We start from the raw sequence: 24,333 nt of genomic DNA on the forward strand, positions 1-24,333 counted from the left end.
CTTCTTGCAGACTAGATATCTGCAGGAGTTGAAGGCTAGAAGAAAATGGAAAAGCAAAAAGCCTGTGAAGTCTTAAGTAGTACACAGAAGACATTTTCTCTGGCAGAAAAAATAAATAAAAAATACTTGGAATAAATCAATGGAGCTTTTACAAAAGTAAACACCCCGGGACTAAGTTTTAAAAGTTAGGGCCAAAACTGTATGAGAAAGTAGCTGTAGGTTTTGCTAGGTTCTGATAAGTTTCTGACCCACTTCTTTCCCTCTGCAAGAGAAGTGGTCAGCCATACAATTCCAGTGTGGACCAGTGATGCCTGTAACGTGAGAAATCCTAACTGTAAACTGCTTTAGGGATGAAGAGAGTGAAAGTTACTTTTTTCTTCTACATTGGGTCCTCAAAACAGCTTGCTGTGGGGTGGAATCCAAAAGGCAGCAGCCCACATCATACTGTTCTCAGGCCTACAAATGGCCCGTTTAAACACTGAACATGCCAACAATCACTAAGCCAGCCTGAAGTTGCACCTTGCACATACTTGCAAATAAAAACAAGAAAAAGAGAATTGATTACATTTTCCTTAAGCATACTACGTACTTCAGCATGCAACACAGAAGCAGCAATTTCTGAAAAGACATTATAAGTTCTGAGTAGTCAATAGTGCAAACAAGATACACGGGTGGGCTAGAAACTGGGACAAGGGTACCAAGGGTGATGGTCTCTCTCCCCAGCACTAGCACAGGCTTCAAGTGCCATGACAGGGAGGGAGCTGCTCCCTCTTGCAGGCTTGCTCTTTTTCTCCTTTACTCTTCCAGGTGAAACTGTGCACAGCCCTGATCACCAGACCACAACATTGGCAACTATGAAGAGCAACCTAATCTGAAGACACCAAGCTGATATAAGCTTTAAATCACCACACTCAACTTTAATCAAACCAGCTGACCACAAATACATTGAGAAAGTGAGAAGGTGAGGGAGAATATCTGGGAGAGTGAAAGAGGAAGGTTTACGTCCATTAAAAGTGGTTGAGGAAGTGTGACTATTTCCCATAAAGGACAACGTGTGTCAGACAACACCAACTGTCTTACAAATCTGCTAATACTATGGGTTGTTTCAGAGGATCTATCCCTGCCACAAAGAACAGATGCATTCGGTGCCATGTTTTAAAATGAAAATTTATCAAGTTTCTGTACAAGACTTAGGACCACTGAGCTCAGAACTACTTGTCCCCCAGGACAGACCATCTTCACAATCCCTCTTTATTTGTAACTATTTGAAGGTAGGAAGCCAGGCTAACTACAGTCCAGATACTTTTGAAGCAGAGTTTAACACACTTAGGAAGAGATTGTATGCTTAAAATAGCAACAGCTAAACCTAAGGACCTTGGAGCTGTCATCCTATCCACTGTTAGTATTTTATATGAAGGTATCACAGAACAACATGACTTAAGCAGTGGATACCATTAACAAAAAAATGGGTCATATTTTTGTATACTGTAGGTTAGAGAAGTTGCCTCTTCCTCCTTATTTTAGGTTTGCTTCTCCAATGCAAATCAGTACTGACCTCTACTGCTAGATTATCAGCATGTGTATTTACCAGGGAAAGGACTGCTAAATAACAGAGATAGCATTTTCAAAAGCACATGCATACTGCACGACACGATTTTCTCAACATCTAGAAGTCAGAAGAGCTAAGGATATTTATATTCAGCCAAAAGACTACTTACCAGGTGGGTATAAAAGTTGTTCCCACCACACAGATAAGGAAGTGAGATCCAGAGTTAAGAAGAAATCATTGGGAACCTCATCCTCCACAGACATTGCTAGTTTCCTACTTGGATACTCCTACTTACCCTACTCTAAGATCACCATGATGAAGATCACCATCTGTCTGCTGTGGAAGACCACACAAAGGATGATTTCCATTAAGAAAAAAGAGCAGGCATACGGTTAGTTTACATGGAATATCTAGAGCACTTCCCACACAGCTTAGCTTATTTTGCAGTAACATCCTCAGGTCACAAGCTTAAGTAGCTTACCCAAGGCTAGGCAGAGTCTGAGGACCTGTCCACATAGGGAGACTCAGGAAATGAATCTGAAATTAAACTTTAAAAAAGAACAAGCTAAGCACCATCCTAAGCTAGCACTTTCATTTAGAATTAGAGCCTTAATTCAGCTTAGCCTAATTCTTTCAGTTCTAAAAATGGGGACATTGACACAAGCCTGCTTCCAGACCTATTTATCTGAATCAGTTGAAGGCATTACTGCCTCCAGCTACTCATCACTGCTTTCCAGATGGAGGTTTCTACCCCACACAGCTATGACAGCAGAGTGATTCATGTGAGTGGTCCTGCTTACAGACAACTATATCAGCTGCAATTTAAAACAGGAGGTTTGCATTAATCTTAGCCTGTTATTAAAAGAGATCAGAGAGCACTCAAAAAAAAAAAAAAAAAAGCACCACTATTCAAAGGGTAACCTGCAGGAACTATAACCCCTCCTTGCCAGGCAGAAGTAGGCATCCAAAGGTTGCAGCTCCTTAAATCTGCACAGATGTTTACAGAATGAACATCTGCCCACAACCTTGTTGGAGGGTGTAAGTAAGTGAGACAATTGCCCGGGATGCACACCTGACTACCCAAGGTAAAACCATAAATCAGTGAGCCAAGGGTGAGAGAGACTCACAGGCTAGGGCCCCGGCAAAAGATGAGGCTGAATTCATTGACAAGACATAGACTATAAGCTTGATGAGATCTCAATATTCAATTACTGCTACACGGCTGTGCTTTAAAGTATGAAGGTGCTTTTGGCCTCTGTGACCTTAATTATGGAGACTTATTTACCCCATGTTGTTTTATGGCTGGTAATAGATTGTAACATGCCAGTCACCTCACAGGTAAAATTGCTTCCTAGACAGTCTGAAAGAAGGGAAATAAGATGTTACAGGAGTTCTATGAGTCTCTGACAGCTTTTAAGGTAAACAAAGAGAGGGAGAGAGAAGAGAAAACATCCTTTATATTCCTATTCCCTTGCTCTACCTTCCCACACCTGGGGTACAGCAAAGCCAAATCCCCCTAGACAAGGTCTTGGCAACCCTATTTTCAATCTGTCTCACATGTCCCCTGAGGAAAATTGAGGAGAGAAATGGAGGGAGAAAGAGAGGGAGGAAGGTTGCTATATGCTGGGGTTATTTATTTTTTGCACTGTAGAATGGAAACAAACCAAATGATTTAAATTTAGCATTCTTTTCTGAACTCAGGCCACTCATTACTATCCAGCAGTCTCTGACAGAGGAAGCAATGGATGTTCAGAGAGAGTACCCTACATCTGCAAAAATGGAGAAATAACTTAACACATCCAATTATGTAATAACTATTTACATTTAATATTTAAACCCTACGTACCTCCTTTTTATGATTTTTTTTTTACTCTCAAATCTGTGTATCTTAGTCACATTAAATAATCTAAAAATGCAGGACCCCAAAGACAAAGAAAGCAATGCTGCAGCTAAACATTCATCTCACAGTGGCACCAAGGTTATAAATTCTGTGTCCTGTTTTCTACACTCCGGCTGGAGATTATCTCATACAGATGACATGCAGAAATAAGCCTGGATGAAAAGGGATAGGAAAGTAAGTTAAAGGAGGAAAAACATCCTTCTGCTTCCCCCCCCTCCCCACCAAGTCACACACATACCAATACGTTCTGCAGAGAAGAGCCTTCTTGACCAAAAAAAAAAATTCAGCTTTGAAAAGGGGAGAATTATTAGGGGAAAGCACAACTCATAATGGGAATGGATAGAAGACTTAGCTATATCACTGCTTTGCCTCAGTATATTATGAATGGAACATGAGGGGTGTGTATTAAAAGAAAAACATATTTGATCCTTTTTTATTTATATATATATAATCCCTAGAAATAATTGGTTCATATAAAGGGAACATACATATTTCTGGTTCTGTTCAGTACAGTAGGAAACAAAAGCCCATTCCTCTGCTTCCTAACGTCAAAGGGAACTATAGTGCTTTTAAAATAGAAAAAGCTATTAGGTACGGGAAAAGGCAAGAGCTTCATATCAAGCTGCAAACAGGAATGCTTAAGCACAAGGCATTCAGGCGATGGAAATGCATTCAGAGCGTTTAGCGCACAGGATTAATCGAATTATAATTTAATCATCTGATCAAACACTAATTAGCATAATCACTTGAGGGGAAAAGCTGCTAGAGGAACAGATGAAGAAACACCTTGGGCACCCAGCACATTTTAATGACGCAAGATCATGCACAGATTTTTATTTTTTTCCATAATGAAACACAACGGAGATGGAGGTTCACAGTGCTGAAAAAGCAGTTTAAATACTCTAGCCCTGTGCCACACACAGTTCTCCAGCATGGGAGATGTTGAAGCTGAGTCTACAAACTATATCTTATTCAGATACAAGGAATAGCTCTAAAACCCCAGAAACAATCCACTACCCTACTTTGCCAGATGAAGACTTGAGCATGAGCACACACTTTAGCCCACAGTGTTTCCATTATAATCATTCCTTGCTGTCTCCCCCAAGAGTCTCCCACATGAATGTTTAACTATAGATCACTTAGACGACCTTCAGGGATATAGCAAAGTATTAGCATCCTTTTACAAACTGCATTTAAAGTAATTAGTCTAAATCAGCACTACTGGGTTTTTCGGCTTAGAGCTGAGGGGGAGAATTGAAAGGAAGACATATTAAGAGAGTTATTCTGCCTAATATTGTCTAGATTTCCTGGTAAAATCACATCACTTTTCTAAAACAGAAACCTGGGTAGATGAGAAAGTCATCCCAATGCATACCCAAACAATCAAACAACACTTGTGTCTGGAGAGTGGGCAGGAAAAGATATGTACGGACAGAAGGAAGCCTGGAAGATTGTGTGGGAAGGTGGAAGGGGAGAAGCAGAATGCCGGGTGGAGAGGATCATAGGAATCGTCTTTTGTTTACGTAAAAAAAAAAGTAATTTATTCTTAAAAATAACTATTTATCTTTTCAAATTGATTATTATTCTGGACACTAAAAATATTTAAGTGATGAACTGCACCATTCATAGGTAAGATTGGACTTAGAAAAAAGTTTCTTACAATATTATATAAGAAATCAAAATGATGAGCTGCTTACCTACATTTTAAAGATGCCAGATCATATAGGCTCAACGGTGAGCTAATTTAAATTGATTATATCCCTCTTACAGAGCTATACTAATAATCCTTTAGCCTTCTAAGAATGACTGCACATTAATAAAATAAGGTAACCAATTACCACATAAGGCCAGTATGCCCTAGGTTTTCTGCATACTGGGCACTATATGCAATTGGTGCAAGCAGCCTGGAGACTCTCAAGAGTGTAGTGTGCAGCTTTCCACTGCAGCTGACATTTCCAAAAAGCAGCCCAGCAGCAAAGAGCTGTATCAACAGTATATCACTTTAAGGCACTGTCACACTTTTAATAAGAAACGTGACTGATAGATAAATTAATAAAAGGATATAAATTAGTTTCTCACTAGCATAAAGGTAGAACCACCATCCTGCAAATATTCCCAGATCAAAGAGGGAGGTCGTATACCAGCATATATGGCGTCCATTTAATTAAAAAGCAAAAGTAATTTTATTAAAAAGTAAGATATTTTAAAATCACATAACTTTAAGTTGTTTTACTATCTAGCTTGTTTCATTCTAAGCCCTGTCTTCAAAGACAGGAGATTCTGCATCACTTCACACACACACACAAAAAAAAAAAAGCAGTACAGTGAAGTGATGGGGGAGCAACATAGAGCTGGTAATGCTACTTAAGACTGCACCATGGTCAGAAATAATATGGAACACAAGAAAACTACCACCATTCATTTTGGGGACATGGTTTAGAGGTGGATTTGCAGTGTTTGGTGGATGGCTGTACTTGATCTTAAAGGTCTTTTCCAACCTAAACAATTCTATGATCTCCCTAAATCTCTCTTTTCTTACTGCCCTCTAAGAGTGCAACAGGCCTGAGCCAAATGATAGCATCCCCTGATGGTATCAGTAGTATAGCTCCCTGTTTCATCCACTTTCTGATGTCATGAGACCACCAACATTGTGCCATGTCCTAATTCTTTCATTTTTTATGAGCTAGCTATTTAATACATACTACTTATTTTAAACAGAACTCTCTGAGCACAAGGCCCAATTCACTGGCCTTTGGAAATGCCAGAGCTAAGGTACTCAGCCAGCCATAATCCCCTCCTCTAATGAACGTCCACACTAGGGACTGAGACTGGTAGAGATGAAAGGTACAAGAGTAACCACATTCACATTACAGAGTGGTCAAACTTTTTTTTTCCTTTGAACATGGCTGAGACAAAAACACATTTTACTGATCAAAAAAATCTCAAAACTTCTCAAAATTAAGGAGCAGTCAGACCGCTATTATGGAGCTGAGGAAAATATATATTTTTAAACTCATTTACTCCCTTTGTAATCACAAAAAAAAAAAAAAAAAAAAAAAGCATTCTTCTCTTCTATAGAAACATATTCTGAGATGTGGTAGGAATATTATAAATGTTTTTATCCACTAGGGACTAACTTCTGAACATAATAAATATGCACTGAACTGCTATAGCTAGAGTTTCTTCAGATGGCTATTTCTTTTCCTCTGCACTCGCCTCTAGACCTTCAGACAGGCCTTTACCTCTGTCATCACACAGAGCTTGCAGGACCCAGCACCCAGGGAGGGACTGAGGAGCAGGGTCTGGTGTTCGGGCGCATGCTCCAAGCAGCCCCCCTTGCACCAAACTTGCCAGTTGTGGCTCCCAAAAGCAGAACAACAAATCACAGCTGCCAGCGCGTTTCTGTGAAAGCCTGACAGCTCAGCCTCTTTTTCTGAGGATTAATTATCTCCCTTCTGCCCAATAAAGGAGCTCAGTTTCTTTGTCCTTTGCTCAGACAGGGGACTCACACATCCTACCTTACAGCCGCACTGACATTCACAGGTCTGCTTTCTGTCCTTGATCCCCCTTCACTTGCACAAATACATTTATTGTTTCAGTGGACAAACTTCTAGGGACAAGAAATACTTTTGCTCCCCAAATAAATACAAACAACTGTAAGAATAAGGTGGAGATAAAAGTGCTGTAGGCCTCAAATTAAGCCTGTATCACAGTTGAAACAACATGAGCAGACACAAATGACAGAAAAGGCTGAATACAGGTAGGTAAAGGATAAGAACAGTCATGAGTTTGACCTCTCCCTTCACAAAACACAGAGGACCCACGTGGAATATCAGCTTGCTCCCTGGTACAGACCAGCAGCAATGTGGATATAGGAACCAGCAATGGGGAGTCCCAAAGCCACAGCTTGTTGGGTTCCCTACTCATGGTTCCTGTTAGCAAAGGAGCTGGTTCAGCCTTGCCTTCCCCACTGCAAACTGTGAAGCACAAAGACTTCAGAGTCTCCTGCCATAACGTATATGAGCTCAGACTTGGCCTCTGGACACCATCCTCCTGCTGCCCCACAGGGCTTCAGGCTCTTTGCCTTGCCTCTTCTCATAATACAACTTGCAATGCTGTCTAGATCTCTACACAGTTTGAAGCTTTCCCTTCTCCCTCCCTCACCTTATCCAACTGTTCATATCCCCTCCCTTCCCTTCTCCCCCTAAGCATCAATTTATGTACTTTTTAAACACACACAAAAAGCCAAGAAAAGCGCCATCCTCATCTGATATCACAACCAAACAGGGCAAGCATCTCCCATCACTCAGGTCCCATAGTGAGTTGAGCCTTACTCTCTGTGCTTTCCATTCACCCTTGCAACGATAAAAAGCTGCTTTCTAGAACCCCCTATGCAACAAGGTTAAAAAAAAAAAAAAAAAACACATTGCCAAGATGAAAGAGAAACCTTGGAGTCATACAACAGACCTAGGAAGAAAGGAAAGGTACAAAAGGAAGCTTCCCGAATATGTACAGCTGAAAGCATGAACTAGTATAAAGCAGATCATTACTCTAGACTACCAGGATTCACTTCATTATGCCAATAAACTCTACAGACGTATTGAGGCAACAGAGACTTCAGTAAGAATCTCCTAAATTAACTACCTATCATGACATAGTTAGGCCTGGCTTCGTGTCTTTCAACTGCAGTTGCAACACAAACTATGGTCCACCTCTCTTCCTTGGAATACACGAACACCATATATTTTGATACTACCCACAGCAAACTACTTAATGGGAGGAGAAGTGTAGAGCCAGCTGGAGATGTAGGACGTTCTGGAGAGTGAACCACACTAGGCTTTCCTGTTTAAATTGAGTGCCACTTCAGTCTGGTCTGCTTGAATGACTTTTTTTCACTAAGCTCCTCCTCAAGGGACATCAGAATCAGCTTTTCTTAACAAAAAGGATTTTGTCAAGGACTGCCCCTATCCTTAGATCAAGGCAGAAGTGGTCTAACAGCATGTCATGCACTCACCTCTTCATTTTCAAGAGACTGACTTTATGCGTTCAAGGTGTGATTCCCAGGTCAGGGCCAAAATCCCAAGTAACAGCCCCAGAGAAAATCCCAGGGAATTCCTTTATGCCTTCAGTTTTAGAAAGTAATACAGCTTATAAAAATAATAAATAAGGATTTCTGAAGGACAAAGCAATCATGCAAGCAAAAAACAGAGCTTTAATTTTATGTATCTCATTCCTGTGGTCTGGAAAAAAAGCAAATGATCAACCAGCATTTCAGTGCACTCAAATCCTACCATGCAATTCATCCAGTCCAGCACACATGGCAGCAAGAGCACCTGGGTTCCTCCAAGGCTGTATATTTCAATACCCCACCTAGTCTTCTCTGTCAGGTTAAACAAAATCTGTGTGTCAAAAGACTTACATTTGGTATTTTAACTTCATATTATTAAGCCTCCAGGAGTCTGAACTACATGTTATAATGGAGATGCCTCTAAAGAGCAGAGCTGAAAATACGCAAGCAGTTTTAAACCCTTTCTTTCATGACAACTTTCAGCAAATTCTTTAATTCTGTAGCACCAATAAAGTGGGACCGTGAAGGGCTGCCATTCAAAAATGATGGAGACAAACACCCTTAATGTGCAGGTTTAGCATAAGCCACTTCTTGGCAAAACATGTAAAGATTTCATGCCAACAGATATTTATATGGACAGAGCAGCACTATGATCTTATCTACAGAATCACTGCGAGTAGATTACATAGATAAATGACTATTTGAAGTCACAGTGCAACGTAATTATATTCCAGTTGCATTGAAAGATTCTTGGTCCTTTCAGGAATCATGTTTCTGATACTCTTAAGATATTGGAGGTCTCCTCAAAACTTTATCCAAAAATTACTTTAGATGACAGGAGGTTACCAAGGATATATTTTAGTCTAATACAAACAGAAATCTAAAGCCATAAATCTTCTGCATGGGATTACCATGTGATTAATTAGAAGAAAATAGCATCAGTACACTTGGACAGCAGAACAAGTGCCAGATATTCCATACACAGTAGCTTTTAAGCAATTACAAACTATGTATAAATATAGATATTGATATCAGAAGGAACTGTATTCCCAGCACACGAGATTTAGAGATACACAAGCAGAACAGTTGTCTTCAGCTCTACAGCGGCCTGCATGTTAAGGCTTTGAATATTAATCAGTCCAACAGTTTCTCAGGTGGTGCAAATCCATTTCCTTGCATGTGCCCTTGTGCATCTGCCACACTGACATGCACCCGTGGGCTATTTTCAGATCAGTTCTCAGGCCACACTGTGGCCCATGCCCCTGTGCTTGTGTAGGCTCTGTCCTTCTGGAAGCTTCAGCAGAGGCACATCAGCAATGCAGCTTGGGTTGCTGGGCTGCTCCCTCCTTCAGTTACCAGGGAGCTCCAGGGAGGCTGGTGTTTAGTATGGAGGTGACTCTCTTTCTCAGAGTCTTTGCATTTAAAAATGTCTTTCTATAAATAGGATTGCCGGTTCACTCTTAAACCTTACTCCCTGCTTTCTAAGTAAAAATAGCTTAAACAGGGATGCTGGGAAGACTTGTTAATCTCTGTCACCCTCTCTGTCCATCCATTTGCCTTTCTTTCTTTCATCTGGGTGCATCATAATATCTGTTGCCCACTTCACTGTGATAAATGCCCATTGATGAACCTCTTTCTGATGAGTAATCCAATACTCTAACAAAAAAATACTTGAGATAATAGAAATGCGAATGGTGATATAAAAAGAAAAGCAATGACAATTGAAGCCCACAGTACATGAGGAATCTGTGGCTTGTTCTTAAAGAGGTTCTCTTCAGTGCTCCAAAACATTGTGCTGCGATAGGCTCTTATAAAATCTCTCTCATTTTATGTGACTTCATTTTTGAAAATATCAGTTGTTTGATGGAATGCATTTAAAAGAAAGACAAAGATTGAGAAGATGGAGTTTCTTTTGTATAATAAAGTTGTTTGAAATTTTAATTTCATTGATTTCAAAACAGGTTAAAAGAAAGGAAGTGCTGTTTAAAATGGATTGTGAAATATCTCAAGCTATATTGCGAAACAAGTGATTTAATGGCATACACCTACACATTCACCTTGAAATAATTGAGTATTCTGATCTACAGACCTGTATTGCTTAAATTGATTTTTTTTTACTACTTTTAGTTTCAGCAACTCAAAAGAAATAATTTCAAAAAAAAATAATTGTACCTTAGCATAATTAAGTTGAATGTAACATGTTTTTTCTTCCTTCTCCAGTCCTTAAAGTTGGAATTAGTGCATTCCCCAATGGAAATCTGAAAGATCTCTAGACTGACAGACCAAGACATGGCATGTTTCAATTAAAATCAAAGTCTAAATGAGTAGTACATTTGAAGAGGCCTTGATTCGACATGTTAACTAGAGTAAACTTTAAGGGAAAAGAGTGCTATCCATATGTTTTACTCCTCAGTTCATTACCCGCAACCTCCCTCCTCCTCCCCCCTCCAAGATGTTCAGTTTCATATCTTTTTGCTTGTTATCTTTTCAATGTTTATTGAATAGGTAAAGGAGATTATTTTCACTCTCCAATCACCACTGCCCCTGAGAAAATGACATATTCATGAGGACACTTATCCAGGCAGAGAGACAAAAAGTTGAGGTCCATCCTGAGCACAGCTGCTGCTGTAATCAGAGCCTTGCACAGCTCATGTGCTAAAGGAACTTTACGGATGAGCTGCTCATTAAAACCCACAAGATTTTCCCAAATAATCTAATTTAATGGTATATTACATGACAAAATTTACTCAAAAACAAAATTGAAACCAACTCAAAACTTCTCTGGATGCAGCATCATTGAGGAGATGCCCCTGAAATCAGCAAGGAAAACAGCACATAGCTGCAAGCTACTTCGCAGGGTTTATGGTTTTTGTTTTTATCATTTGCAGAAATCAACCTAACTTTAAACTGTTCCCAAAACGACCTTCATTGTCACACACATCTGTTATTCAGCCCTTGTGGAAAGAAAATGCAGTGTCCACTAGTCAAAAAGTTAAAAAGTTTAGTGACCACTTATTTAAAAAAAAAAAAAAAAAAAAAAAAGACAAAACGCCTCCTTTGGGTACCGTGCATTTTCACTGCTTGTCAGAAATGCCGCCAGACTCGTGTGGTTTGCTGCCCACTAGTGTCGTGTGGCACCAGCTCAGCCGTGCCGGCAGCATCCTGCATCAAGCCACCCTAGGGCCTGGGGTCATCCCTCCTGAGCACAGTCCAGGGTGAAGGCTTTCTTTTGAAATGGGAATAGAGATCTCCAGTGTGCTTGGACTTCTTAGCTATTACAGATTTCTTTATTAGACATCGGGTAATGAATTAATAGCTATTTGTAGCTGATGGGTAACACAAGATTAGAAACACCATCAGCTGTGTTGTGCTTTCCACAAACATACAGTCACCTCAATGCTTCCTGCACGTGCAGTGACACTTCTAAGGAAAGAATTTGGTTATGGAGTTCCACATAAGCTATACACATACTACAATGTTTCTACGAAGATTTTAGAGATGATTTCTCTTCCTTAAATGTTTCATGCCCAGCACAGTCACCATTTTCTTTGGAGTGCATCACTGGCACCACCAGCACTATCGATGCTGCTCCTCCTCCAGCCTAACCCCTGCTCTCAGCTCAGTGTGCTGCTCTTCTCAGTATTCTAGTGCACTACTAAAACCCATAGTTGTAGACACAGGGAGAGAGAAAGAGATGCGTGTGTACTCTAGACTTGCAGGTTCAAATGGGAAGTCATTTTAATGGGAATTTATTTTTAGTGTCAACTGTACTGCATCGTGTGTCTCCTGATGCTCCGTTCATTTCAGCAGAACTCTGGACACCAGGCACATAAGAAATGCAGCCAGAAAGCAGACTGCAAAGTGGTTCAGCATACCTATACCACAGATTAAACGCTATTGGATGATATTAATTTCTGAAAAGAGCACCCTTAATTCTGAACAAACTTTATCACACAAATTATAACCAGGATTTTGAAGGAGGGTGCTCTCTTTTCATGGTCTCCCCTCCCTGTTATCAGCAAAATACTCCCTTACTGGTTATAACCAGACTATAACGGACTTTCTTCATCAGCACTGTTGAATGTACATGTTTGCTAATGGAATACTTCAGTATAGTAACATAGAAGGCAGTACAGGTACAGTAATCTTGAAGATAATTTCAAGTATTGCTCAGGATTGTAACTGAGCATGACTCAGGTTTTCACAGTGGTGAATGCAGCTGCATAGCTCCCACTGATGTCTGTATAGTCCCATGCACTTATTAAGGTTGAAATGCATTTACTAGGGCTGCAGTACGTTTGTGGTTAACAGTACCTGTTACCTGTATTTTTAAGAAACTCTCAGCATGGAGAGTTTAAAGCCTTTATAAATCAAAGAACTTTAACAGGGTATTTGGGAAGGTTTTGTTTCAGGTTTCAGAAATACTAATTGGATGTAACAGCATGTCAGTATTTTATTGTCCCCAGAAGGAAGCTGTTTTACAAACACAAAGCCTACCCAGTGGCACCACTCATATCTAATTTGACAAAATGTATTTGTGCTGAGTGACTGCAGGGAAATATGGGGGCCAATGTTGCTATTATTATTCTGATAATTTCCATTATCTTCAGTAGAAATTTAGCTCAAGACAACAACTACAGGGTTAAAAACTGAATTAACACTTTATGGGTTTAAGCTACCTATTCCTCCCTTCCCCCCAAAAAAGAAAAAAAAAAAAACATAATGTCACAGATTATAAACATGAACAATCTTACACATTTTAAGGTTAAAATGAGAATGAGATGTAACACAGTTGAAAACCACTCATACACGTACTTGTTTTTGAAATTAATTCAGTATGGTTCCATAAGGAGTTAAACAAGAAGCTAAATAAGCTTCGGTAGCTTCAGCATCTCCCCCCTCCTCAAAGATATAGTCATAGAAGAACACTACCTCTCACACAATGGAATTAGATATAGTTATAGATAGAATAATGAAAATAAATGTATATGTGACATTTCTATTTATATATGCAGTCATTTCCTTCAAAGAGATACATATCTGATATGACAGTGCATTAAAACCTGAAGTCCTTTAAAAATATTATTCACTGACTCTTGGCTCTGATACAATAATCAGAAATAAACTGAACAACTTGGGTTTTATTATTAGTACTACTGAATATGAAGATAGGTATCAGTTCCAAAATTTTCCTTTAGAAAGGTTCAAAATGCATACCTATATTGACATCAGGTATGATGTCAGAAATAAAAACACTTAAGTTTGCAAAGAATCATTGAACCATCCATTAAGTATTTCTACAATGCTTTTATCTTACAATACCAGCATACATAAAATATTTTATCTTAGTAACCTGGATGCACAAGTGCATGAACATTGCTGCATGACAGTATAGAATCTATGCAGATGCATGTACCACTTACATTTTACACTATTAAAAACAAAAACATTTGGAATCCAATTTCCTGTTTGACTGTGGTCCAAAAACACATGGATACTGAAAGTGAAATTACTACTGACTTCATAGATAAAGGAGTAAATTAAAGCAATTTCTATATTATTTCAACCTCGTAAAGTAAAATTATTCGGTTCCTTCAAAATCCTTTGGGGGAGAAGGGAACTACCTAACTTGGAGCATATGATATATATCATCAGTACAGCAGACAAAAATATATACGTTCTTTTTTAAAAATGTAATATTTCTGTATAGAGTGTTCCTTTCTGTGCAAATCTAGGATTAACTGAACGGCACTGGTAAAAAAAATATATATATACTTTCAGACCGATTCTGTCTCATCGATAGCGAGTATCTCCTTCCAAGAGATCTGCCTGAATAGAACAGAGAAAGGCACAGTGCTGCCTGACACAAATAAATAAATAAATAAGCAAGCAACCTCTTAATGTTAAAACTTGTTGCAGTTGTCTTACTGCTAGACAAAATGAAAAAACGTAAAGTTTAAGGTTTGAAGATTTTCAGTCATTTTGCATTCTGCAGTACTTGGAACATGAAAAAATCTCAAGATAGCCCTAAACACATGCTTAAGATTCACCTCCTGATTTATGACCTATCCAGCTAGTTGCACTGGACTGGCCATGCCTGTCAATGCATTTTCTCATCCAGTGTATACTTAAGCAGATGTGAAGACACCCTCATCCAGCATTCATCTCTCACCCTCTGGTAGAGGTTCAATTATTTGTATCTTCCAGGAAAGCCTTACGCTCTGCCCTCTGCTTCTCTCCCATTCATTCAATGCAAGAATCATTTTCCCACTCCACCTGCTTTGCCTATATTGGAAATTGTGTGTTTAATCTTTCTGTTTTAACTGTCAGGATGTAATGTATTACAGGCAACGCTATGTTCTCAAATCCGAAAAGCAGGTGATGTAGTGGAATAGCTAGAATCACACACTACAGCAGAATTTGTTTTCCATCCTTAAAACCGCACTGATAATACACATCTTAATAAAAGTTCTGCAATTTAAACATGTTTTATGTGACTCTTTTCAATCACATATACCAAGTGCTCCTAAATACCCCCATCCACTACTTAAAATAATAATATTCGAGAAGCTACAAAAAAAAAAAAAAAAAAAAAAAGGTCAGAGAGTTTGCAGAATGAAGAGAAAATAAAACAGAATAGGTTTATCCTCATTACATCTCCACTCTAATTTCTCCTTCCTAACTTTATAATCGACTGTCTCGAACATTTTCGGATGATGTAATGCTTATCCGTGCATATTTTTACATAAGTGACTGAGGGGGGGGATAAAAAAGCAAACTACCGGGGAGCAGGTAGATTTTTTGTGAAATAATGAGAGGAAATAATCTGAAAGTATTTGAAAAAAAATACTAAGGAATAGGAAAAAATAAGAAAAGAAAAAAAAAATGAAATTGTTAGGTGAAAGCGCGGGGCGATTAAGAAGCAAAGGTAAAAGCAGGAAAGGTCTCAGCGCGAAAGCTGGGGATGAAAGCCCTTCAGACAGCCTCCGCGCACTCAGCCGGCACTTAGCAAAAATTCCGCACTCGGGCGGTCGAGGGAAAGCGCCTCCATCCCCAGCCCTGCCAGCCCCGTCTTCCCCCGCCCGGCGGGGACCGGCGGCTCCCGGGGCGCCTTCGCCCTTCTCCCGGCGGCCGCGTCCGGCACAAAGGGCGCCGCGGCGACCCTCGCCCCTCTCCCGGCAAGCCGAGGGGACCCCCCCGCGCCGCGCTCACCGTGCGAGATGCTGTGGAGCAAGGCGACGGCCAACATCCACATGCCCCCGCCGCTGCCCCTCGCCCGCCGCGCCCACGGCCGGGCCGGAGCCGCCAGGCAGCGCGCACCGGGTCCGGCCGCCTGGGCCGGGGGCTGCTGGCAGCCTGCGGGGCCGCCGGTCCGCGCAGCGAGCGCTCAGCCCCGCCTGCAGCCCCGCGGCTCCGCCGACGCTCGCCTGCCGGCTCTCGGGCGGGGGAAGAGGCGGCCGGCGGCGGGGGCGGGCGGCGGGGGCGCGGCGCCCAGGTGCGTCCTCGGCGCGGGGAGACGCCCGCGGGGCCGCGCCGGCAGGGCCACAGGTGAGGAGCGGGGCCTCCGGCGCCGGCACCCGAGCATCCCCGGCCCAGGCGGCCGGCCCGCAGCCCGCAGCCCCCAGCGCCGAGACCCCAGCCCCGGCCAGCCGGCTCCTCACGCAGCGCCCGGCGGCCCGGCGGCAGGCGGGCACATCTCCTCTCCTCGCCTCTCCCCTCCTCTCCTCTTTTCTCCCCTCCTCTCTCCTCCACACCCCTTCTCTCCTCTCCTCTCCCCTCGCCTCTCGGATCGCGCCGGTCCCGCTGCTCGGCCCCCTGCCTCCCGCAGTCTTAAAGCAGCACCGAGTCTCCGCGGTGGAAAAAAAAAACCCAAGACCAATAGAAGGACGCAGAGGAATAGCCTGCCTTTCAATAGTTGGCTGAACTGCGGCCGTTTGGCATCAGCTGAGTTGTATATGACTAATGTGTTGACAAGTCGTGGGGGGGGACCGGAGGAGGGGGCCCTGCTGGAAGGTCACAGCCCAGGCAGGCGAGCACGTCCAAGAACTGACTAGGAGTCTTTGCACAGCTGAAAGAGGGGGAAGAAACTTCTGCCTTTCCCAGTACTTCCACAGCCCCAAATATAGTTTGGCCTTTCATGTGTTTTTTTTTTCTTCCTGTGGTAACAAATTCCCTCCACCCCCCCCCCACCCCCCCCATAGGGAAAGAGTAAATTACAGTCTCCCTAACTAAAAACAATTTCTATATCTTTTCTTTCTTTCATAATGTGAAGGTTGGTCTAAAAAGGAAAAAAAAGAAGTGAAAAAATATTAAAGGAAGACAGCTAAAAAAAAATCAATACTGTGAAATACATAACAGCATTAGGGCTACTCTGAGTTTAAGCTATAAAATGAAAAGCAAACACAATAAAGCTATACAGACTCTCAACCTGCAAAATCCCCATGTGGTACCAAGCAGGATCACTTCACATTTGGGGGTCTTCATACGACATCATTAATTAAAAAAAAAAAAAGTTGTATAAAGGCAGAGATGGCCTCAGCCTTGTTTCACCACAATGAAACTCAAAAAAGGATAACCCCTCTCTAAAAACAGTGGGATGAACATAAACAAAAAACTCAGCAAGACAGCCAGACAGGAAGGAGAATCTGTCTGAAGATGTTTCTAGAGACATAAAGAACTGACCAAAATGCACTTGCAAAGCCTTGTATAAAGCCCTGCACTCTAATTCTTGAGAAAACCAAAGTCATAACTGAAACACAGTGAATTCCATCACGGACATGCCCTGCATCGCATTTCGGCTGGGATATCAGCCAGAAGACACCAAAGTCCTGAAGTGAAAGTAGGAGAGATGAAACTAACACCGGGCAAGGACAAGTTGCTCCTGGTTGCCTTTAAGGCTACAATGTATCCAGACAAGTCATTTGGTGCAAAGGAATATCTGATGCTATTGAAATGAATAAAAGAAATACAAACATCTTCAGGGAAGAAAGAGGAAGTTTGTTTTTACTGGAAGGGAAGTTCTGTTAAAAATGACTATTATTTTATCTTTTTGTTTAGAGGAGAGATAGTGACTAGCAGAAATGCATAATTGTTCATCTGAGAGTATTTTGGAGACATTCATGCAGCTCTTTCAGAACTGCTTTATTTTCCATTTTGAAGCCCAACATACTTTGGGCTTAAGAGAAACAATGCTGTACCACACAGAACAAACATACCATCTTTTTAGCTTTCTACCTCCTTTACTCATCTACATAACTCTGGAAGCCCTTGACAAATTTCAGTTTCATGTAAAGAAATCTCAAGTGATTTTCTGTAAGTTTCAGTGCATTTCAAGCAACAACAGCATCAAACTAGAAGAGTCTAATTTGTTCTTCTGTGACTGTTAAAGGCAAGGGACCAACTTTCAATGGATATATAACTTTTTAACCATCAGCCAGCCAGCTACTCGGTATATTCAGACATAGCTCCGAGCTGGGTTTAAGGGAGAGAGGAGAAGACAGGACACACTGTGGCATGAAAGCAGGGTTCACTGGCTCTGCTGCTCAGGGAATAACTTGACTGAAACCAAAATTAAACAATCTGTCAAAGTAGAGAAACAAGACTATAAGATAACTTGTACATTTCAGAGTACAAGAAATCGGTCAGAATGCTATCTTTCAAGTCTGAAAAATCAAGCATGACCAGGCTTCAATAGCAAACAAGGCTACTTAAGGTCATCAACCAAGGAGAATCCTGTTTTGTGGTTTTCCATTTGATTAAAACCAACAAAAGTGTTCTAGATCAGGTGGATAGAAATTATAGAATTCTCCCTAAAACAAACTCAAGCATTTTCCAGCAAGAGAGCTCAATTTGAAATTGCACATAAAGTTATCTTTTCTGGAAAATAATAATAATAAATCCTGTGCAACTATTCCTGTAGCTGTGATTAATGATCTGAAAGCTTACACTGGTCTTGAATTAAGTTCTTAAACAGGGTTTAGATCTTGTACTGGTTGACTGTAACAAGCTGATCATCCTTACTCTGTAGCTTTCTGCAGCTACCATGCAGACTCTGAGTAAGACCTCTTGAAATGGCAACAGCATACACCAGTTGACAATCATCCTAAATGTAGCTCAAAAAATTAACAGTCCAGATTACAATATACTGAAGAAAGCACAAGCAAAAAACTCCTGTATTAGGACCTCAACAAAACCCCAAAACATTTGAGCCATCCAATTCAATGGAGCATTGAGAACATCAGCATACTTTCTGACAGTCCTGGATGTAGACATTCAAGATATGTTGTGTCCTGAGCCACCAACATAAAGTACATAGAGAAATACCACTAGCACAATCAGACTGACAATGATCACCTCAGCCTTCTACCTTTCAGTTCAGTAAACCTGGAAAGGGCTAAATGACAAGATACGTAAATGCAATGTGTGTACATCATGCTCCCATTTTGTGAGAAGACACAAGAAATGACCCCTCTGGTCCAAAAAGTGAAGAGAAAGCATGGTGTTAGAGACAGTTCTCAACAGCCAGAAGACCTGGGGGGAGGGGCTGGTGGATAAAATTGAGCATACATGAAACAAGAATCTAGATGACCGATCAGTCCAGTTTCTGGAAGAAAAGATACCTAGGCTCACTCCTTCCTCAGTTTCTCAGTCATTCTGGGTCTCTTTATTAAAGAACCCTTTCCCTGACTGTAGTCTTCTTGAGTATGTTCTTTCAGCACAGTTAATAGAAACAAAAAAGTCAGTCACCTAGTTTGTAGACTAGATGAAGATAATTGATGGGGGTTATCATCCAAGTAAACCAACTAGAGCTATAAATTTAGTTACAATTTTCATTTTAGTAAGATATGGTTTTACTTCTACTGAGGGAGTTGTAGTCCCAGTTAGCTTAAAAACAAGACAAAAAAGCCAAAAAAAAAAAAAAAGCAGAAGCATATCACCCCAAGAGAGCACCAGTAAAGAAACAAAGCCCAGATCATTTCAGTAATTATATTTTTCCCCTTCTAATAAAAACACGTAAAGAGGAGTCATGTAAAGAACTTGTGAATATCTGGATAAAATAAATACTAATCCAAAGTATTCAGATCCGAGACATCTTTATAAATAAAATATATTTTAAAGCTGAATATAACACATTTGAACAACTCTTCACCAAATTTTGTGGAAGTCCAGAACTTTGTCACTGTAGCTATAATGAAGCAAGATGCATTTTAAGAGTGATGAAGGGGCTGATGGTGAAGAATAGAAGAGAAACAGGAGTGGGAAAGCTTTTCAGTAGTTTCTATTGGTCTAGAAATGGAAGAATCAAAAGCCTCATGAAAACAGGTTTTCCTCACAAGACTTCATGCCCGATTTGATACTGGGAAGATTCAGATAAATGTTGAATGCTTGTCAAAACCAATCGTTAAACCTTCTGATATTCACTGGCTACTAAGCTTAATGCTTGTATCTATAAGCTCACAGTCAGCCATTTTTATCAGAACAAGCTGCAAAAATTAAATATTTTCCACGAGACTTAAAAATTTAAAAGCAATTTCTAGTTCTGTTGGTACTATTACGAAGATACTAGTTGAAATGCTGTTCATTAGTATGAATACTGGGAATACTCAAGATGGACAAAGAAATCTAAACAGTCGCATATAATTATTTTTAAGAGCATCTATACTACTGACATCTATCTTGTTCACCTCCCAGAATAAGGCAATAAGTACAATTTTCTTCCTAAGCTTTGTGAGAAGTCATTAACTATTGTAAATTGATAATGTGCAAAAATATTGTTATCTGGCAAAAAAAAAAATGCACTTTCTCACCTGATCTGTCTTTACAATATGCATACAATCAACCATTCAGTCTTGATATGCAGCAGCTTGCAAAAGAGCATAGATGACTTATTAGACTGTTTCTGCCTACCAAGCTTAAAACAGAAAATTAATATTTTTTCCCTTCCCTCTTTACTGCTGCAGCTCTTGTTCCTAGGGTTCCATAAACATCTGGAAGACACAAACAAGACAGACTATTTTCTGAGGTGGTTCTGTGAGCACAGAATCAGTGAGAAGAAAATTTCATCTTGGTGTTTGGTCAGATGACTGAATACCTAAGTAGATTCTCAAATATCTATTATTTTCCAATGTGTTCAAGAATTTAGAGTGTGATTACTTTCTCTTCTCTGCCCAGGTGAATGTTACTTATACATACATAAACGCAATGAATTAACTATGTTTTTCTTACACTCATCAACCAAATGGAAACTGGCCAGTATGTTCAAACATTGTCAACCTCTCTCCTCCTTCCTTACGATAGAGGCTTTTCTTAGAAAAACATGGTAGAGTAAGGCATGGAAAAATCCAATCCAGTCTGTGGGTAGAATTTTAGAATTGTGTGACTGATGTTTTCTTGAGGAAAATACCAGATTTTCCTCTTTAAAACAAGATCATCAAAACATAGGGCTATTATTATCATTTTTATTATCATTTGCACGTGTGCCTGAAGACGTGTTTTGCATTGCACCTTGCAAACAAACAAAAAGGTAAGATTCTTGCCTACTTACAGGATTAGCACAACTACAAGAAAAATATTCTCTTTCAGAAGGAAAAGGCCAGGAAAAAAAAATATTATTTTCATATCTTCATACAGACAAGTTTGTTCCTGTGATAGAAAAGGTGGGGGGGGAGGGATTACGGACACATAAAATAGCTAAAGATAAAAGCTGGGAACACAGCATATAAGATATCAGAAGACAATTGGGTGAAAAACTGGGCTTGCAGAAGGGCATAAAGGTTTCTCTTGGTACTAATTGGTTCTCATAAGGGAAAGTAGTATAACATGACATACAAGCATTGTGGCACTGCAGATATCCATTTAAAAGTCTCCAAATACAGATGAACTAAACCCTTTGTGTGTCTGATGTATGTATAAAGACAAGACATTAAAGACCACAGCACAAAATTATTTTAATACCAAGATACGATGGAGTGAACTACATATACTGAAATCATAGGCATAGCTATGCCATACAGTATAGATCATAATATTGTAGCATGAAATGGCAGAGTCAAGAGTGCTATTTCACCTTTAAATCTGTTTTTTGATTATTTGGATAAGAGTCTGAGTCTTTTTTAAGAGTCATAGGACTACTCTGGGTTTGAATATGGGCATGTATGTATACAGAGCTGCCTCTTATTAAAAAAGAATGGTGGGGAAGGAAATACAAAGAAGTATTGCAGCTTCTACAAGGCTTTTTTTTTTAAGAATAAATTAGTTTTTGTTTCAGAGCTCTGCAGATTTATTTTTTTTAATAATTCTTACAGTGCAATTCATTAAGTGCTGTAATTATATGAGAAGAAGGTTGCACCTGGTCCTGAGCCAAATACTGCTTGCTCTCTGTTACCTGCCCAGGATGCCAGTGGCTTGCACAGAATGGCAACCACATAAACAAAAGAATTGAATTATGGGGAGCCAATACCCCCCCTGGCCAGAGTCAGTATGCAGAAGGAAACAGGAAGAGCAGAGCTCGCCATGCCTCAGAAAATGCAGTGTCCTCTGGACTCTCATCTTCCTCCTTGTGCAGCTCCTACCTGTTTTAGAGTGCTGATGAAGAGGCAATATCTCTGCCTGCAGACTGCTGGGAGCACATGCGGTCATGCCTCTTCCCAACCCCAGTGCAGCCGTGAGGGCTGAGGGGGGGGGAGAAGAAATGCAGAGCAGCTGTGGAGCAAGGAGGCAGGGTTGCCAAGCAACAGCCTACCGGGGAGGGTGTTAAAATGAGGAAAGGAAACAGATATAAATTGCATTTGCTCGTGTGGGGCAACGGTAGCCCTTCCATCTGCTCTTCTTCCTGCTTCCATTGAGTTATTGGTGTGCATTTCACGGGAGAAGTTGGCCAGAAGCATTTCTTGCGTCATGAGCTCCAGTCTGCTCCTTGAGAAGGTTGCTTCAGGGACAGCCTGTGATGAATGTTTTCTTCGCCAACTTGTTGTCATGGATAACATCGCAAGAACAAAAGCAGACTGTCATAGGTTCTCCAGATGGTCTGCCCCAAGAGTCAGGAGCATGAGCTAAAACCAAACTTTCCCCATTCACATATCTGTGCTGGGAATGTTCATTCTGGTACATCATCGTTTGTCTTAGAGAGAGACATGAATGATGTATGGGTGACTTTCTTTTTTTCCTTCACACCATATAGGCTTTCCCTGTGACAAGCAGAGCTCAGCCTCTCAAGATCTTTCTGCTTCTTATTTCCATAAAATATTCTTGTTTCCACTTTGTAACAAAGACTGTTCTGTGAGATCATAAACATTTGACAGCAAGGCATTGGAGGAGGTCTTCACAAACCACTAGGTGGAAAGTATTTTGGTGAGGAGGGACAAAATTAGAGAGGGGATAGAAAATAAAAACATAAACCCCCCTGACAGTTCACCAAAACAGACTACATATAGTGGAGAGACTTTCACAGAGGCTGACCTTATGGATCCCAAGTTTTTCCTCAACACAGATGACCTCCTGCTGAGCCAGCTGTTCAGAGTTGGTCACATTACAGTTCTCACCAATTCTGGAAAGGGGCTCCAGGTGCAAAGCATCTGCCTCTGTCCTGCTGCAACTTGTTGTTTGCAGGTGTGGTCATCAGAACTAATTGGGAACCTCTGCTTTTGTTAACTTTTTGGGGTCTTTCATATCTTATACACATTATCACAGACCACCAGGAGACTATGTGCTTGCACACCACTTTAGAAAATGCACTGTAGAGTCAAAATTATTTGTAATAACCTAACGTTGTTTGCTTTTACAGACAAAAGAAACAAATCTATAGAGGTAACAGCATTTATATTCAGTATTTGAAGGTAAATACAAGTTTGACTAATGTAAAATATTTCCAGATAAGCAGAAGATGCATACTTTCTTCATATCTTTCGCGTTATGAAGTAATCCATAGAAACACAAAAATATAGAGCAAACTTCTCTTGTCCATGCTCTCGCTTTCTGCCAGAGATCTTGGTCCCCGTTAGCAGTCAAAAGGGAGAAGCATGCACATTTAAGGTTACTTCTCTCTACTTAGTGTGGTTATCCAAAGTAGAACACAAATTGCACACCTGAAATTCTTGTTTCTCTCTTTTCATTGACTATACAAAGAAGCTAAAACAACTCACACCATTAACACCTTAATTTAAGGCAAGTTTACCAATGACCATAGCAGCAAAGCATTGCCACATTTTGAAGCAACAGTAAGTCCACAGGCAGGATCTGAAGGAGGCTAATGGAGATCTTATATAATAATTTCCTGCCAAAAAGACAAGAGCAGAAAAATACTAGTCTGAGAGTCTGGCTAACAAGTGGAAATTGATATACTGGTTGGAGCTGGAAAGTGACTCCAAGTACTTCATGGGAGATATTTGATAGGGTGCTGCTATGAAGGACATCAGCAACAGAGGAAAGCAACATCTGATAGATGAAATGGTGTACCTTGTCTACTGAAGGGTTTCACAGTAAAATAAACATCTGGGTAAATAAGAATGACAGCAGTATGCTGGACTGGTGTCAGAGAAGAAAAGAAACACTATTATCACATCATCACTGGCAACACCACATCTGGAGTACTGTGTACTAGAGCTAGGCTCCCCATCTAAGAAAGACATGAATGTAGCAGAGGGTCTAGTGAGGGGTTACAAAGTTAGTTAAGGGATTGAAAAAAAACAAGAAAGTCCACTAATGGTGGTTTAACACTGGAACAGGTTGCCCAGAGAAGCTGTCAAGTCTTCATCCTTGGAGACACAAAGCCTGACAGGACCTATTCCTGTGCAACCTGCCATAGTACTTACCTCTGCT

At 40.5% G+C, this 24,333-nt stretch overlaps 1 protein-coding gene across 6 annotated transcripts in view; it reads right to left on the reverse strand.

Annotated features, from left to right (window-relative positions):
- The window catches only part of DSCAM (DS cell adhesion molecule), a 477,845-nt gene that overhangs the window by 450,979 nt on the left and 2,533 nt on the right, over positions 1–24,333 (reverse strand). The window contains exon 1 of one of the 6 annotated variants that reach the window (XR_011804715.1): positions 15,730–16,243. The exons of 1 other annotated variant lie outside the window; for it this stretch is intronic. Coding sequence is in view for 4 of the 5 variants with exons in the window: in XM_038167513.2 (XP_038023441.1) it covers positions 15,730–15,772 (43 nt within the window). In the remaining variant the exon portion in view is untranslated. Of the gene's footprint in view, positions 1–15,729; positions 16,248–24,333 lie in introns of those variants that run through there. 4 more of the 6 variants (XM_038167513.2, XM_038167515.2, XM_072027136.1 and 1 more) reach the window with 4 other exon arrangements.

This window comes from Anas platyrhynchos, chromosome 1 (assembly GCF_047663525.1).
Source record: "Anas platyrhynchos isolate ZD024472 breed Pekin duck chromosome 1, IASCAAS_PekinDuck_T2T, whole genome shotgun sequence".
NCBI classification, from domain to species: Eukaryota; Metazoa; Chordata; class Aves; order Anseriformes; family Anatidae; genus Anas; species Anas platyrhynchos.